At 36.1% G+C, this 19,500-nt stretch overlaps 1 protein-coding gene across 6 annotated transcripts in view; it reads left to right on the forward strand.

Moving 5' to 3' along the window:
- The window catches only part of MYO9A (myosin IXA), a 173,646-nt gene that overhangs the window by 125,657 nt on the left and 28,489 nt on the right, over positions 1 to 19,500 (forward strand). For all 6 annotated transcript variants that reach the window (XM_084782524.1, XM_084782527.1, XM_084782526.1 and 3 more), the window contains 7 exons: positions 3,233 to 3,345; positions 8,858 to 9,000; positions 11,722 to 11,945; positions 12,311 to 12,427; positions 12,750 to 12,938; positions 14,614 to 14,661; positions 19,311 to 19,422. In XM_084782524.1, coding sequence (XP_084638650.1) covers positions 3,233 to 3,345; positions 8,858 to 9,000; positions 11,722 to 11,945; positions 12,311 to 12,427; positions 12,750 to 12,938; positions 14,614 to 14,661; positions 19,311 to 19,422 — 946 coding nt within the window. The remainder of the gene's footprint in view (positions 1 to 3,232; positions 3,346 to 8,857; positions 9,001 to 11,721; positions 11,946 to 12,310; positions 12,428 to 12,749; positions 12,939 to 14,613; positions 14,662 to 19,310; positions 19,423 to 19,500) is intronic.

The raw sequence follows: 19,500 nt of genomic DNA on the forward strand, positions 1-19,500 counted from the left end.
TCTTGACTACATTAAATCCATGATTTTTAGGGGCTGTAGAACTGACTCGGCAGTTAAGAGCACTGCTTGCTCTTGCACATACATCCATAACCCCAGGTCCAGGGAATCCTATAGGCATGCACATTGTGTACATAACATGCATTCAAGCAACTTTCATAAGTAAAAAGTAAAACAAGTCTATTTCTTCAATTAATAAATCCATGATTCAGATTTTAAGTCAGTGATTCATCATTGCTGTCCCTGAGTTTTTTGAAAATACTGTTTTATTGATGCCTTTCATTATGTAGTATTGTCTGTTGTCATTGTAATTCTCTTGTATTTGTGAGTTATTTGACCTTTTAGTTTGGAGGTCCTCAGACTTTTTCCTTTGTTTCAAGTGTAGGATATGATTTCAAGTTGATCATTGTAGATTAGTGATCCATTATATTTACCAGACTCGTTCTATGTTATAAATTCTGGCCTTATTTTTGTCTTTTGAAAAGTTATCTTTATATTTTTTTCTCTTACTTAGAAACTAAAGGTACTAGTAATGGTGTTTTTTCTTTGGTTGTTTGGTTGGGTTTTTTCCTGCTTTGCCTGTGTAGTTTTACTTCTGTTTTTGTTTTTCTTCTTATATTTATTTTATACTCTTTATCGTTTTCTCAATTAAATTTTTCTGTTTTTTTTTCTCTTTTGTACACTTTATTTTTCAAGTTAATTTTATCTTTTTTATATTGATTGTATTTATTTTTGATAGTTCATACATATTTACTATCAGTGCCAACCTTTTTTCAAAAACATTCATGAGGTTTTTTTTGCTTGTTTGTTTAGATTTATGTATTTATTATGTATATAGTGTTCACGTGCATGTGCACCTACACACCAGAAGAGGGCACCAGATCTCATTATAGATGGCTGTGAGCCACCATGTGGTTGCTGGGAATTGAACTCAGGATCTTTGGAAGAGCAAAGGGGTGCTCTTAACCTCTGAGCCAACTCTCCAGTCCTCTCAGTACCAGCCTTTACTTTTCTCTCTCCCACCTCTTCTACCACCATTCCCACTTCCTCCTTGTAGGTTCCTTTCCTATCTTCATGCCTTTTTGTTGCCTACTGATTTTAACCAGCACTGTTTGTGTAGCCCCAAGTTTGGAACTATTTTGTATGCTACTGAAGACAATCACTATCTTAAAACCTGTCAGTTGCCAGTGGTTCAGGATGAAGGGATTGAGCCCAGGAGCCCCTCCCATCTATGATTGGTGATTGACAGGCCCAGTGCAGGCAACTGCTGCTACCTTAAGATCATGCAGTGGTTGTAGCATCCCTTGAAGACAGCATTTTACAGCCCTCCCCTTCTTATGGTATGCTGCTCCATGTTCCATGTTCCTAAAATAGGAATGTATAAATGTCTGATTTAGGGTTGAGCTGTCAAATGTTATTTATTATAATTCTCTTCATGAGTGGGAAAAAGATTCTGTAATCACTGCATATTAAGTACCACATCTTTCATCCTTGTAAAATTTACTATATGTATTGACTTGATAATTGATTTATTAATTTTATTTATAAATGAGGTCTAGGACATACAATGACATGTATAGATCTTCATTTGACAGTTTGCTGTTTTGAGGATTATGTGTACAACTATGAAACCTATGCTGCAAGTGTCAAGATTTCCATGATATCAACAATTTTCTTATGTTTCTACTCAATTTCCCTCCTTCGCACTACTCTCAAAAGCAATCCCTCTTCTAGAACGTCATAGAAGTGTAATCAGATAATATGTGGTGGGAAGAATTCTTTTCTAAAATTTATATTGAGGTGTCATATCTGGAAGGTTGAGTCTTTTACATAAGTTTTTGTTTTCTATTTCCCTTTTTCATCAAATAGAGTACAATTATTGCTATTTTAATATCCTATTTGAACAACAGTTCAGTCAATATAAATGGCTTGATTTTTCTTCTTGTTAAGGATCATATATTATGATCCATAATCCATAAATATTTTTATGTTTCTCTCTTTAAAAATTATATAGTTTACATTGTGATTTTTTTTCTGGTTAGTTGAAGGATCTTTTTTTTTTTCTTTCAACTACTATTCCATATATTATTGTTTTCTTACAATATTCCAGAGCTTTGTTCCTAGAAACAGTTTGATTTTTTTTTCAGGACTTTCAAAATCAGTAGACTCAAATAGTACTCAGTTGGCAGGCAAATTATTCTTCACTACTGGGGCAAGTTCATCTGTGTACCTCGTGGCCTGCGCAGCAGGGAGCTCAATCCCTGGATCTTGGGCACTGGCATCGTTGCTAACCCTACCTTTAATAATTTCAGATGGTTCTATCTTTGCTCTTGGATTGTTTTCACGTACAAAGGTATTGATTAGTACTAATCCAAATACACAAAACTTTTTCTAGATCTGTAGATTTCTTCTGTTATGCATCTCTTTCCACTCCCTGGTATTGTTACTTGGTCATTAGTTATTTTGATTGCCATTAACTTTTTAAAAAATCTTCCTATGTTCAGCTAAAGGAGTCTAGTAAGTTTCACCTGGGTTCTCCCTCTCTGTGTCACAGCACAGAAACTTGTTGAGACAGTAAGCTGAGGCAGATAGAAACTACCTGCTTCTTTTGTTTTTACCAGTTGACTTAAAAACTTTTTTAAATGACTTTTTATGCATTAGATATGGATTTCCTATATACTGTACTGGCCACAGACAACTGTCTTTAACAACTTGAGGTATTTCCCGATTTTGTGCCATAGTCAAGCATATCAAATAGCTAAAGGATATTTAACATGAAATACAAGAAAATTAGTAGATAAGTACCAAGAATTCTCAGAACTGGATTGTCCTTAGAGAGGGGTACACCAGCTGTCAAATGAAATTGAAGTGCTAATTTGGTAACATAATTTTTTTAAAATTTAGAATGTAGGTGATGCTTTGGTTTTTCTTCTGTGTAGCCTATTCTTTTAAACTTTGACTGAATATAACAATAATCTATAACCCACAAAAAGAATCCCCACCTTAAGATAAAAATAAAAAGAGATATAAAAGGTAATATGTAGTATTATGTTATTTCTCATCCTCGGATTCTTCTGAGATTGTCTTTGAATGGTCTTGACCATTTTCCTCACTTACCTGATGAGATTCTTGCTAACTTGCCAGGAAATGTGAGCTCGTGGTTACTGAGTTGCAGTTCAGTCGTGCTGTCATATGTTTACTAGTTTTAAGTCTTTCCCATGTATAATTCCTGCAGACATCACAACGATTTTCTTCAGTTGATGAGCAAGCAAAGCTCCATAAGGCTATGTCTCAAGGAGAGATTACAAAATTGGCAGTAAGACAGAAGTCTTCAGATTTGGCTATAAGGTATGATGCATGTAAAGAAATGATAGTTTATTTTTAAATTTTTTCATTTATTTTGATTTTATATGCAGTAGTGTTTTGACTGCATGTGTCTCCGTGTGAGGGTGTCAGATCCCCTGCAACTGGAGTTCTAGATCATTGTGAGCTGCCATGAGGGTGCTGTGCATCAAACCTGCGTCCTCTGGAAGAACAGCCAGTACTTTTGACAGCTGAGCCATCTTTCCAGTGCCTAGTAATATAATAATTTCAATGATTTTATTTAATAATAAGTTTTTAAATTAAAGCATTTTGCTTTTAAGAAACCTGTTTCAGGAGGGTGTCTCCTGGAATGCTTTAATAGGCTCAATTTTTTTTTAATAGGCTCAATTTTTGTACAATTTTCTTTACAAGAATATTGCTTGTTTATGATGATGCCCTTGGCATACTGGGTGATACATACTCTTGCTGTTTTACCATGCCAAATTGTGAGGCATTCCTCTTTTTTGCTGTTGTTGTTTGTTGTTTTGTTTTCTTGAATCAGGGTTCCTCTGTGTAGCCTTGGCTGTCTTGGACTCACTTTGCAGACCAGGCTGGCCTCAAACTCACAGAGATCCACCTGCCTTTGTCTGCCAGAGTACTGGGATTATAGGCGTGCGCCTCTGTGCCTGGCTAAGGTATTCTTTTATAGCAGTGCTCACTCTCTTAATATCTGTATTTATTCCCCTTTATAGATTTACATGGATGTGGCCAAAGGAACACTTCCATATTTTCTTAAAGGCCTAGGGAGCACATAGTGAATGCCACTCTTCTTTCTGTTTGTGTTTATCATTTTGGCAAGTTATTGGAAGATGGCTGCCAAGGGCCAAAGGCTTTTGCTTTAATTTTTAAGAAATAAATAACAGTATTACCAAGTACATTATTATGCTGATATATACATTGAATTTTATCTTATTATGTGGATAGCTGTATGATTTGGGGGAAGTTTCTTAATCATTATGTGACTTACTGTATTATAAAAGATGAGAGATTAGATAGGATGAGGTTGATATCTTTCAGCTTTAGACTTGTAATATATGTAAAATATTCTACACTAGGTGCTTTAGGAAAATGCTTTTAAGTTCCAGGACAACCAGAGCTGTTACACAGAGAAACTGTCTCAAAACACCAAAAAAAACCCAACCCAGACCAAAAGACTTTCAGAAAAGTAATTTTATTCTCCTTAGGAGTGCTTGTGGGGGAGCTAGGGTGATGCTGCATGCAGCAGAGTATTTGCTCTGGAAGACTAAAGACCTGAATTAAAATGAATACTCACCCCCGACACATACACACAGCCTGGGGCTGCTGAACTGGCTTAGCAGTTAGTGTTCATAATTGTTGTCTCAGAGGACCTGTGGTCACTTCACAACACCCATAAGGTAGCTCACAATTGTTTTTAACTTCAGTTCCAGAGACTCTAAAGCCCTAAAATGTCCTCCAAGGACACTAGGCATTCTGTGGTGCACATACAACAGTGAAACTGCTACATAATTAATATAATGAAAACCAAATTTCATAAAAATATTCATAATAAAATAATTTTGGAAAATTAAAAATAATGATAATGGGGGCAGAGGCTAACCTCTTACTGCATAAAGTGCTTGCTGAGCACTCCATCACTCACATAAAAATCTAGGTATGGGGCTATTGTCTGTATCTAGTGGTAGGGGCAAGAGACAAGTATATATTTTTCTTATTAATTATTATTTCCTGATACAAAACATCTGGACCACATCTTCCCCTCCCTCCACTCCTCTCTGTCCTCTCCCACTTCCCTTCTCCCCCAGATCCACTCCTCCTCCATTTCCCTTCAGAAAAGAGCAGGCCTCCCAAGGATATCAACCAAACATGACATATCAAGTTACAATAAGACTGGGCACCTCTCCTCATATTAAGGCTGGATGAGGTGACCCAGTAGTGATAAAGGGGTCCCCAAAGCAGGCAGAAGCATCAGACACAGGCCTTGATCCCACTATTAGGAGTCGCAATAAAAGACCAAGCTACAGAACTGTAACATATGCAGAGGGCGTAAGTAGGTCAGTCCCGTTCAGGCTCCCTGATTGTCAATTTGAGCCCCTATGAGCCCAGGTTAATTGATTCTGTAGGTTTTCTTGTGAAATCCTTGATCCCTCTGGCTTCCACCCTTTTATGCAGAGTTTCTAGAGTTCTACATAATGTTTGACTGGGTCTCTGCATCTTTTTCAATCATTTGCCATAAGGAGCCTCTCTGATAGCAGAATATCATTACGCGTCATTTCATTGACTTTTTTTTCCAGTTGTGTTTGGTTTTATCCTAGGTCTCTGGGCTATCCAGCCTCCAGTTCCTGGCCTTCCAGGTAGAGTCAGGGGTTGGGCTCTTTTTCATGGTATGGGTCTCAAGCTGGCCTAGTCACTGCTTAGTCACTCCCCCAATTTCTCTACACAACCTTTACCACAGCACATTGTGTAGGCAGGACAAATTGTAGGTTGAAAGTTTTGAGGCAGGGTTGATGCCCCAATCCCTCCACTAGAAGTCTTGCCTGGTTACAGGAGATGGTTGGTTCGGGCTCCATACCTCTCCCTACCCGTCCTTTTAGCTAAAATCACCCTCATAGATTCCGGGGATTTTGTATTTTACTAGGTTTCCAGCTTCTCACTGAAATGCCCCCAGTTCCAGTTGTCTCTCCAGCTACTCTCTCTATTTCCCCCACCTGATTCCTCCTATTCCTGTCCCTACTGCCCTCAGTCCACCCATGGAATATGTTCTATTTCTGCTACACACACGCACACACACGCGCACACACCCCTCCTTGTTACTTAACTTCTCTGGATCTGTGGATTGTAGCATGATTATCCTTTATAGCTAATATTCACTTATAAGCGAGTACATACCATGTTTATCTTTCTGGATCTGGGTTACCTCACTCAGGATGATTCTTTTTCCCCCTAGTTCCATCCATTTGCCTGCAACATTCATGATGTTATTTTTTTAACAGCTAAGTAATACTCCATTATATTCCATAAAATAGAAACAGAAGAACATTGCTGAATTCATTTTATACCTGATACCCAAACCACATAAAGATTTAACAAAGAAAGAGAATTACAGACCAATTTCCTTCATGTACATTGATGCAAAAATACTTGCAAACCAAATCTAAGAAGTCATCCGTACCGCCCCCCCCCCCCAAAACAAAACAAACCAAACAAGCCATCCACCATGATTAAGTAGGCTTCAACCTAGAGATGCAGGTATGGTCCAACATACAAAAACTTGTCAATATTATCAACCATATAAGCAAACTGAAAGAATAAAACCATATGATCATCTTATTAGAGGCTAAAAAAAAAAGCCTTTGACAGAATTCAACGGCCCTTCATGATAAATGTCTTGGAGAGATCAGGGATATAAGGGACATACTTAAAGATAATAGAGGCATTATATAGCAAGCCAATAGCTGACATCAAATTAAATGGAGAGAAACTCAAAGCACTTCCACTAAGATTGAGAATAAGACATAGGCTTGTTACCTAGTAGATGTTCAAAAATTTCAAATTCTGTCTTTATGTTCATTCATAAACTATTACACAAATTAGTGATCCTCCCCTGCTCAAAGTTAAAATATATAGTACATGAGCTGCTTGTATTTCAATGCACTTTACTGATTTTCATGAGAAATGAGTGTATATCACTAAAAAGAGTTGTTATAGTGTAGCAAATTGTCCACCTGTCGGCACAGACCTTGAATCCCAGTTATTTGAGGGTGGGGCAGGGTGAACACAGTTCAAGGCTTGCCTGAAGCCATCGAGGTTAAGGTCAGCCAGAACAACTTTGTGAGATGCTGTCTCAAAAGTAAAAGAATAAAAGAGGGACAGATGGAGCTCAGTGTTGGCATTTGTCACTTTCCCGTTGCTGTAATAAAATGCCATGATCAAGGCAATTTATGGTAGGAAAAGTTTGTGTTAGTTTACATTTATTTCCAAAGGGGTACAAGTCTATCATGGAAGAGAGGTATGGCAGCTTGATCAAGAAAGTGATCGTTTCCATCTTTAACAGCTAGTGGGAAGCAGAGAATGGACAGGAATATAAACAACTAAAAGCCTGCCTGCAATGACTTCTTACAGTAATGCTACCTCTCGAAGTTTCTACAACCTATCCAAATAGTGTCATCAGCTGGAGACCAGGGATTCAACACACGAACCTAAGGGGGAAGGGCATTTCTATTTCAAATCACTACAGTGGTAAAATGCCTAGCATGTAGGATGCCTTAGTTCAGTTCTCATAAATAACAGTAACCAAACAGTAACAAGTAAGCAGATGAGATACCCACATACATTATAAGAACAATTCTCACTGGATTATTAATTTTAGAAAAGTTACTCAAAATTTGATTTTATAGTTTTTTGTTATTTGGTGTTTTGAGACAGGGTTTCTCTATGCAGCTTTGGCTGTCCTGGAACTTGCTCTGTAGACCAGGCTGGCCTCAAACTTACAGAGATCCACTTGCCTCTGCTTCCCAAGTGCTGGAATTTAAGGCATGAGCCACTATCACCCAGTTTATAGTTTTTCATGGTGAAATTTTTTTTATTTCTAAATAGAAAGATATTAAGAACAGCTAAAAGTATTAAGATTCTTAGGACCAGAGTGATTTTAAAATTTTCATACTTCTGGAAATATTTGCATATGTGTAATGGAATAGGATCTAAATGCATTAACAAATTATTTATATTTCATATACACTTTGTACACATAGGTGGTGGGTGATTTTTTTTTTTTTTTTGGTATAGCTAGTTCATATATGACCTGTCACTTAGGTGAGTTTTTCACTTCTGCCCTCACATCAGCACTCAAAAGCTTTATATTTTAGAGCAGTTGGGATTCAGATTTTTTAAAGTTGTTGATGCTCAACCTGAAATGTAAAGTGTGATTAAAGTAATACTATATAAGCACTCAACCTTATGCCCTTAGCAGATGTTTAGATAAGTGGTATCTGTGGCTAATTATAATGCTAGTGAGTAAAAAAGGTTTAAAACTACATTGAAATCATGATTTTAGTGAGTAAAATTTAAGATACCTGTGGACAGACCAGGAAGAAATTGCTAGCAATATAAAGGAACATTTTTTTTTAAAGAGTTGTTAGTAGTTAACAATGATTTCTTCGAGTGAGTTTTTCTTGTTGTAAGCTACCTGTGAGCTATAACAATGAAAAGGGCAGTTTGCCATCAGGAAGCTTAAGCTAGAGTCCTAGTTCCACTGCTTTGAGATGGTTTTACTTTGCCACATGATTCAAATTGGTAGAGTTTTGTATTTTATATTCAAGATGAGGATTTGGGAGTGTGGCTCAGTAGGGTTGCCTCATGTGTGTCCAGCCGTAGGTTTGATACCTTGTACTCCCTGCCCCAAAATACACATTGAAGCTCAAAGATTACTACATATGAAAAGTATATAAGCTTAAGAGGATACACAAGTATTACTGAGACATCTGATTTCCATTTTACCTTTATTTTGTTTTAAAAACAGACCCCAGAGAGCGAAGATGAGATTCTGGGCCAAAGGGAAACAAGGAGAGAAGAAGACTGCTAGAACAAAAGCTGCTCCCCCGGCGGAGGGCTCCTCACTCTGTGCTGCCTCGGATGTAACACCTGCTCATCCATTTTCTGATGGTAAAGTGGGCAAAGGGTGGAGCTTCATAACTGGTTCCTCATTGAAAGCGTACTGTGTTTTTTTCTTTAGAATGACATACCTCTTGGAATGATTTTTCCGGGGGTGGGGGTGGTTAATGAGGTAGAGCTAATATTGGTAAGTGCTTCCTTACTTAATAAAGCCAGGCATATTCTCTACTTAAACGAGATGCTCCAAGAATATGTGGCATGGAACAATGAAGCACAACCATTTCATGATGGTGAGTCTTAGGCTAGCCTTTGTTTTCTAAATTGTAAAGTTTTAACCTTTAAACCTAATTCATTTACTTAATAAGTACATAATATTCATAGTAATTCACAGCATTAGCTCATTATTGAGTGCTATGTAAAACTATAGTAAACATTTTATATATATTAAATCTATTGACTCTTAAGAACAGTTTTTCTGGTATTACTATGATTATTATTCATGGTTTATAGGTAAGAACACCAAAAGATACAAAGTCATCTATTTACACATATTAATATGAGAAGACCTATGGTTTCAATCTGAGTTCGGGCATTCAAACTCTAGAATTGGCATTGTTTGTTGTTTTGTTTTAAGATAAGGTCTCTCTGTGTAGCTTTGGCTGTCTTAGAACTATGTAGAATTTTGTATCTATCTTATCTATCTATTTAAACTTTATTGATTCTTGTGAGTTTCACAACTGTGCACCCCAGTTGCACTCATCTCCCCATCCCATCATATCTGCCCTTTCCTCCCTCAAAGTAAAAAACACACAAATAAGCAAAACCAAAACAAAGCATAGAAAACAGCCCATTTATCGACAGATCTTCACTTGTAAATATTCATTGCCAACGAGTTATTGGTCTGTCTGGTTCATGGTCTCTGGCTTCTGTGACATCATTAATATTGGATCCTCAAGGAAATCCTCTTGGAAGTCCTGTTGTTGCCCTGTGTCATGGTGATCCTGCAGCTTTGAATAGGATTGGCTCAAACGTTTGCAGATGATAGAGATTTTTGTGTGTGCCAACCTGGGTAGTAGCTGGGCTGCTCAGTGCACTGGCTCTCTCTTATCCATACCAGCAGGGTGAGCTTCCAGCACTGCTCTAGCCCTGCTACCCAGTGCTGCCATCAGCAGAAGGCAGGGTCATGTCTCCTACTTGTACTTTCATGCCCTTGGGGCCTGCTCAGCTGCACCTGTACCTCCAGAGCCAGCTCCCAGCCTTTGAGGGTCTAGGCCAGCTCTCCTGTTCTTACACCCTCAGGGCTGTGTCAACCATGATTTTACCACCAGGGCCAGCTCCACTATGTTACCCAGGCAAGGTGCAGGGCCCTTGGAGTCAGCTCTCCCACCTTGTTTGTTTTTTAAAATAAAGTCTTACTCTGTAGATCAAACCGTCGTTAACAATCCTGCCTTGACCTCTTGGGTGCTGAGATTATATACATGAGCAACCATACTTGGTGTAAATTCCCCATTTTTAGCCATTGTAGTATATACATCAGGTGTTGGGGGATGGTCTGATGTATTTTAATGCTAAGTACTACTTTCTGTCTGTGTGACCCACCTTTTGCTTAATAAAAAGCCATCCCACCTGGGCAGAGCAGGAGATAGGTGTGGCTAGGAGAGAGAGGAATTCTGGGGGAAGAAAAAAAAAAAAAAGACTGCCACAAAAAAAGAAGAAAGGAGACATGAGAAGTGTTCATTTTCTTAATACCTTAAATAATTGACAGTGGTCATTCTAAATTTATCATTTTAATGTAATTCTATTCTAATATAATTTCCAAAATAAGAGATTAATAAGGCTCATTAGTTGAAAATATACATTATAAACAGATGTCATTATATAAGAAATTTTATAAAAATTGGGATTATGGCCTTTTGTGTTTGGAAAAAAATTAACAAGGTAGCCTTTGTTTTAAAAGCTAAACTGAGATAATTTATTTAATACTACGATTTCATTCTCAGAAGGATCTGACTTTACAAAGTGAAGTAATTACTTAGTAAGTAAAAAATAAAACCAGTTGATATCAATTTATATGTGCGTGTGTGTGTGTTAGTATCATGTCTCAATAGAAATTGAGTTTGTCCCAGTTCCTGCCTGAAGTGGCATTTATTATATATAAGGAACTGCTTTTTGTTTGCTTCATTATTAGATTTAGCTTTTAAATGGAATTAGGATAAGCCATATGTTGAGGAAGTACGCACGTGTAAAATAAGAAGAGGCCAGCATTCTCCTCAGTCTTCAGATAGAGTTTTGCAAGTCTGATCTAGTTGTGGTTCTGAATTGTAATGGTCAGCGTAGAATTTTATTCCCTAATGTGAAAAAATACAAAAATGTGTTATTTATCTCTGTAATATACATTGCCTGTTTACTCCACAATCCTGTGAGAATTTAGACTGTGGTATGTATAAGAAAACCCTAAATAAAATATTAGAGCAGAAGCAAGCCAGGTGAGCTGCTTGACTTCCTAACAAATTATTAACAACAGTGTATCTCTGTTGTAGTCATGGCTTAGACTACAGTAAAAATTGTAATTATCAAATTCTCCTTGTTGGTTGGTTAGACTTAGATATAACTGGCTGTTCCTTCAAACAAGTATAGAAAAGTTATAGCTAGATAAACAGTATTTAATATGCTACTTTGTTACTTATTCTTGCTTAAAGTTTTTACAATAAGGATGGAAATTTTCAATGTTCTTACTAAGTGTCTTTTTACTTACCCTGTTTTGAATTTTAGAATTAACTCAGTACCACCCAACACCTCCTTTGAGCCCAGAATTGCCTGGGAGTTGCCGAAAAGAATTCAAAGAGAATAAGGAGCCTTCTCCAAAGACAAAGCGCAGGAGAGGTGTGAAAATCAGCAGCGTGGCTTTAGACTCTACACATTGGCAAAATGACTCTGTCCACATCATAGCAAGTGCCAATGATTTAAAAAGTATGGATGAATTTCTCCTGAAAAAGGTATACTTCGCTTGCTGAGTAAGCCTCTGAGGAGATCTGACTGAAGAATGATTGTATGTGTATACAGGATATGCTGTTACAATAAGACAGGTTAACATTTCTTTAGTAACTCAGGCAGTGGGTTTATCATCAAAAGATTAGATAATACGACATGCACAGTCAGACAGGATTTAAAGTTTTATCAGAATGTCATAAGGGAACTTAGATATGATGTAGTTAGTGTATTATAGTTTTCTAGGCCCTGTAATGTCCAGTGGCTTGTATTTTTAGGATACTCATTGCTTAAGAGACATTTCAACCATTGCATTTATATCTTTTTGGTGAAGTAATTGTATATAACAACTTTTTCTATGGCTGGTCCCTAGATGAATGACCTAGATAATGAAGACAGCAAGAAGGATACGTTGGTGGATGTTGTATTTAAAAAAGCCCTGAGAGAATTTCGGCAGAATATCTTCAGCTCCTACTCATCTGCATTGGCGGTAAGCTGAGGCCGCATTAGCAGCTATTCACAATTCAGCATGGCTTTGTAATTTTAATCATCTGTAAAGCCAGACTCAAGGGAGTAATTCTTAGGGCTTGCTTAATTATTATATTGCTTCAACTATTACGTCTTTTACTAGTACATAGTAGGTTTATCTGCCTACATTTTATCCTATAGTGGGGCTTTACAAACACTAGGGAATATCTTGACCTCGCTCATTATAAACTATGCCAAGAGCCTAACCTAAATTTCCCAGTACAAGTTGAATGAATCTTTAAAGAATGTCTCCATAAAACTTAACTTTTTTTCCTTCTCATTAGATGGATGATGGGAAAAGCATACGCTATAAAGACCTGTATGCACTGTTTGAACAGATTCTGGAAAAGACTATGAGGCTTGAGCAGCGTGATTGGAATGAATCCCCAGTGAGAGTTTGGGTTAACACTTTCAAGGTGTTTTTAGATGAATACATGAATGAATTCAAGACTCTGGATAGCACAGCCTCAAAGGTAAATGAGTTAGTTTGATTTCCAGAAGTATTAAATTATGAATTTTTTAAAGGAATCTGTTAGGAAATTTTTTAAAATTAGTATTAGTGTATATTATTTGTGTACAATGGCAGGTTTCATTATGATTTTCCTATAGCTATACAATGCAGTTTTGATTATGCTGTTCATGGTAGCACATGGCAGTAGTCAAATACTGAAGAGGATCAGGCAGGAGGGTCATAGTTCAACACTAGCCTGGACTATGACTAAGTGTGAAACCATGTATCGGCAAAATATCACAGAGAACATGCTAATTTATAATTGCTTTAGGTCCTCTAAACTCTGTTCTAATAATTTTACCATATATTTTCTTCTGAACTTGCTTCACTGAACATATTCATTAAAACATAATCGTATACTCTCAATATTACACTTTCTACTTTACTAGAAATTAATACATGAATTGAATTCTAAAAATAAGAGTGAGATGAATTATATGTCACTTAGCTCTATGAACCTACAAATTAGATCTCCCTTGAGTCCGTTTTCAGGAAAAATGTTTCTTTTGGAAAAATCTTAAACATCTGTAATAATAACCTTCACTTTTTGGTCCTGTTAAGAACTGGGAATCTTATTGCTTGATATTTTAATTAAAATTTGCTTTAGAGCTATCAAATATTTTGTAATCTGTATTATAAAAGGAATCAGAAAAGAGTTACAAGTGTAGATCATTTGCCAAATATCCCATATCAGATGCCAAATCTGACCTCCAGTACCATATAAAACAAGGCATGGAGGTCCACATTTCTAATCCCAGCACTTTGGAAGTAGAGGCAGAAGCATCAATTCAGGGTCATCCTTGACTACAGAGTGAGTTTTAAGTCCTGCCAGGAAAGCACCATATACTTTTAAATTGGATGCAGTGGCACGTACTTGTAATCCCATCACTCAGGAAACTTAACACAGGAGGATACTGTGGTCAAAGACAGCCTTTTTTTATATAGAGAAATTCTAACTAAAATATTTAACAAAAATGTTTTTGTGTGTGTGTTAAAGAAAGAGATAGCTATCTAAACAAGTGTATTTATTTTCATTACAACAAATGTAACAATTTATTATTTATCATTTATTTGTTGATTATGCTTTGTTTTATTTTTACTTATTCTAGTTTACAAAAAATTTCAAACCATTTTAAATCATTTTTAAATAAACAAGTTCTAGAAATTCTTGTGTTCTTGGATCTCAGGCTTGTATATTATGCAGAAGATTCTTACTCAGTTTTTATTGTTATTTTTTAAATTGATGGTTGTTAAAGGCTTAATCTGTTCTGTTTTGTGGTCATAAAGACATGTCATCTTTCTACAGAGCCTTTTCCTTGTTCTACATGGTCCCCTTTTATGTTTATGTGTGTCATATATAGCAAACGTTTAGAGCTGACCATAAAATGTCTAGTAATTGTGTGCCATTTAGAAAGAACTAACATTTAAAAAGAGATCAGTCTCTAAAAAGTTCATCCACTTTTCTGATTTTGTTAGCACTTCATTTTGCCAAACTTAAATGTTTTCTCAAATTTACTTCACCTTCACAGTTCCTCTTGAAAAATAAAGAATCTGTTGAAGCTGTTCAAACATTTGCAAAGAAGAAAATACGTTAGTCTTTGTAATCTCAAATTATGTTTCTCTTCACTTCCTGCCAGGTGCCTAAAACAGAGAGAAAGAAAAGGAGGAAAAAGGAGACTGATTTGGTAAGTTACACTCTTGGTATATTATAAAAAACTAATACTTTCAGCTCAGTAGTTTGAAGCAAATCTTATATTGCCATGGATAGATTTACTAATAGGTTTACCAGATCCCTAGGCTATACTCACATACCTTTAGAAAAGTTAAGAGTCACAATGGACCTGAAATCTCACCAACACCAACTTACTTTTTTTTTAAAAAAGATTTATTTATTATTTATACAGTATTCTACCTGCATGTGCCTACACACCAGAAGAGGGCACCAGATCTCATTACAGATGGTTGTGAGCCACCATGTGGTTGCTGGGAATTGAACTCAAGATCTTTGGAAGAACAGCCAGTGCTCGTAACCTCTGAGTCATCTCACCAACACCAACTTTCAATAGTAGTTTCCTAAAATGAGGGGGAAAAAAATTGGAATATTTTCTCAAAATGGTGTAAACAACTGTTTTCTAACTTGTTTATTTATAATTTCTATAGTTTACATGAAAGTGTAATTGTATAATTCCTGGTTTTTACGTATGGTTTCTTAGCATGGTATTCTTGATATTTATCCATGTTGATGAGTCAGTAGTCAGCTACATTTTGAGTACTCAGTAGAATTATATTTTGAATGTAGCACTTTGTGGGAATTATGCTGAGGATGAGGTGCATGCCAGGCAATTTTTCTACCATCGAGTTACAGCCCTTTTCCTTCACATTTTATTTACTAGTTGGTAGACATTTGGGTTTGTTTATGGATGTATGCTATGATTTTTTCTTGTATATAATATTGAAGGTATAATTTTGGGTCATATGATAATTTAAAAATATTCTGAATCTGCTAATTTGTGAGAAATGCTACTAACAATGCTGAGTAAATTCTAATCTCAACACTTTTGTTGCAGCCATTCTTTTGAGTAGTAGCGGCATTGTCATTTTAGCTTGCATTTCCCTAATGGCCAATGATGTTACATAGGCTTTGAACATTTACAAACCTACTTTATTTGGGGTTCTTTAACACTTAATATCTCCCTTCCAACCCACCTACCCTAGATAGGAGAGAAAGAGGTTAATGGGGACAAGAGAAGTAGGCCTTTTTAGACTCAGTTCCTTGGAGCGAGTCCACACTTCATCATCAGGATTCCAGCAGACCTGTAGAACAGCACACCAGCAATTCAGCAAAGGTGACTGCAACTGCAGCAGTCAGAACCCAGAGCAGCAGCTGGAACCTGGAACCTTGAAGCCTTTCTCTGAAGAGTTTCTCTCTAGGAGCGATACAATTCAAAAACCAAAAAGCCAAGCCTCTGGTTTTGGCCGGCCGTCCATATCTCTCTCTCTCTCTCTCTCTCTCTCTCTCTCTCTCTCTCTCTCTCTCTCTCTCTCTCTCTCTTTCTTTCTCTCTCTCTCTCTCTCTCCATACTACGATGTTTATCAGCTGGCAAAGACCATGCCCTCGCAAGAGGCAGTTCTTCTAGTGGACAAACACCACATGTCTTTTCATAGGTCTGTTTCCAGTGGACAAGCACTGCACACCGTCACATAAGTCTGTTTCAGATCCCACACTTGGGATCAAAACAAAACATGTTTATATCAGCTACAATGTTAAACATTTTTTTCTTGTTTCTGCTAGTCATTTGTACTTCATTAATGGGATATTATTCAGCATTTACTCATTTTTAAGTTGGTTTGCTTTGCTGGATTATAACCTTAAAATATTAGAATGGTAATAGGAAAGCTAGCACTTTACATGTAAAAGAATGAAACTATATTCTTATCTCTCAGACTGCATAAAAATCAACTCCAGAAGAATCAAAGACCTTAGCATTAGGCCTGAAACTTCTAGAGAAAAAAAGTTGAGACAACACTTGAAGATTTGGGTATGTGTAAGGACATTGCATAGAGAGAAAGATCAACAATTAACAGATAGGATCTTGTGAAATTAAAAAGTTTCTGTGTAGCCAGAAAACAAACAACTCAGTCAATAAAATGGCCTGAGAAGCTGAACATATAGTCCTCAGAAGAAGAAATACAAATGAGCAGTAAATATTTTTAAAGGCGCCAACATCCTTAGCCACTAGGAAAATGTAAATTGTAAGTACTCAGATATACTGTATTATCACAGTCAGAATGGTAATCAGGAAAACAAATCGTGTGCGCGCGCACGTTTATACTACTGCTTTGTAGCTAATTTAAGAAACAGCCTTCCAATAAAGTAAAATTGAAGAGCAGATGGACACACTTCTCAATTTCACCAAACCTTTGAAATCAGCATCAACTTGACACTAAAAAAGATAAGGACACAGCATAAGGCAAATTGTAGATCAGTCAGTGTTCTTGATGAACAGAGACACAAAAATTTTCAATAACATAATTCAATTCAAACAGAATTGAAGAACTTAGTAAGAAGACCAAGTTTCTTTCATTCTAGGCAGAAAGGATGGTTTGACATATGGAAATCAGTAAATGTAATAAAGCTCATAAGTAACATTTAAGGAAACAGATTGCATGACTATATCAGTAAATACAGAAAAGGTCATGCCAAAGTTTAATATCCCTTCATGGTAAAAGCCATGAAGAAACTGGAAATAGAAGATACCTCAGCATAATAAATGAAATATGTAGTAAACTGAGTACCAACATTATATTAAATAGGGGAAAAAACTGAAAGTATTTCCTTTTAAATTAGCAACAAAACAATCATGCCTATTCTCTACTCTAATTCTGTGTAGATCTCAACATCTTAGCAAGAGCAGTAAGATAAGGGGAAAAAAAAGAACAACAACAACAAAAAATACAAATTTTAAAAGAAGCCAGATTATCCTGATTTTCAAATGCCATGATCACACATTCACAAAACCCCAACAATGTCACCAAAAACTTGTTATATGCAGTAAACACTTTATGCGATATAAGATAAAATTTAACATAAAATAGCTTTTTATTTCCAGTAATGAACTTGCTGAGAAAAGGTAATCCTACTCATAATAGCTTTTTTTAAAGCTCAAAAAAAAAAAATCTTATCAAGGAAGAAAATACTAGAACATGGAAAAGATCTCTCATGCACACAGATTGACAAGTTATTATTGTGAAAAATAAGACAGTATTACAAAAAACCATCTACAGATTCAATGCAGTTTTCTACTTAAAAAAAAAAGAAAGACTAAAATTTTAATGGAAGCACAAAATAACCCTGAAAGCCAGAGCAATCCTAAGAAAGAATAATGCTGAAGTTTTCATAATACTTGTGCTCAAACTATGCTACAAAGCCACAGTAACAACATGGTACCAATACAAAAATAGATGAGTTAGGTGAATGAAATAGAATAGAGGGCCCATAAATAAACACATAGATACCTAATATTTGACAAAGGCATCCAAAAACATAAAAAAATTAGCCTCTTAGCAAATAGTACTAAGAAAACTGAATATTAACATCAATATCTGCCATATGTGTTACTTTGGGTTTTATTGCTGTGAAGAGATACCATGACTATGGTAAGTCTTAAAAAGAAAAACATTTAATTGGGCCTGGCTTACAGTTTCAGATGCTTAGTCTATTATCATGGCTGCAACCATGGCAGGGTGCAGGTAGACATCATGCTGGATGAGCAGAGAGTTCTACATCTTGATCTGCAGGCAGCAGGAGGCTGTGCCATACTGGGGGTAGCTTGAGCATAGGAGACCTCAAAGCCTGCTCTCATAATGACACACATCCTCCATCAAGGCCACACCTCCTAGTAGTGTAATTCCCTATGGGCCAAACATTCAAAGATGTGAAATTGTTGGGCTCATACCTATTTAAACCACCACACCATATAATCTAGCTATGCCTCTTTTGGGTATATACTCAAAAGATTCTAATCTGTCATACCACCAAGATACTTGCCTATCTTTGTATGCCCATGATCATTACAGCACTATTCACAATAGTTAAGATATGAAGCTAGTTAGATGTTCATCAACAGATCAGTGGTTAAAAAAATGCTACATATAGACAATAAAATTTTATACAGTTGTAAAGAATGAAATTGTGACATTTGCAGTAAAATTAATAGAACTGTCACAAATGAGTCTGAAAAGAATCTCATGTTTTATCTTCTGTAGCTAATAGACTTTAAATTTTTATATGTGTGAATATATATGTACAGCATGAAAGTGAATATATTAATAATAGCACTATGAATTCATTTCTTTTTTATGGTAACCAAAAGTTGATTAGGAAAAATATTTTTAAAAGCATAAAAATTATTCATGTGAAACTTAATTGCTTATTTTTCCAGCTTTACTTTCTAAATAGCACTAGATATAACTCAAGAAAACAAAAGCCTTTTGAGGTCATGGTTGATTTTTCAATAATGTAAAACATTCCTGGAATTGAAAAACAAACATTTTAGAACTTCTACTTTCAATTTAACATGCAACTCAGAGTCACATAAGATAGCCATTACATGCTTGTTAAGCTGTATTGTTTTTGATAATGATAATATCTATGTTGTTAACTAAGGGACAAACTATATTTTCATTATTTCTTAGAGGATCATAATTCTCTACCTGGAATGAATACCCAGTGAAATCCTAACACAAGGTGGCAAGATTTCCCATTTGCCAACCCTCTTAGGGAAGCATGTTACTTCATTGGCTGTAATATAAATAGTGAAATTTCTTCATCCAGGTGGAAGAGCACAATGGCCACATCTTTAAGGCTACCCAGTATAGCATCCCTACATACTGTGAATACTGTTCTTCCTTGATATGGATAATGGACAGGGCCTCTGTTTGTAAATGTAAGTATTAGACATCTTTGAAGGAAAAGTCTTCATTGTCTTTTCTTGTGTTCACTTGTCTGTATAGCTAGCACCACG

This window comes from Acomys minous (assembly GCF_964271855.1).
Source record: "Acomys minous genome assembly, chromosome: 5".
Lineage (NCBI taxonomy): Eukaryota > Metazoa > Chordata > Mammalia > Rodentia > Muridae > Acomys > Acomys minous.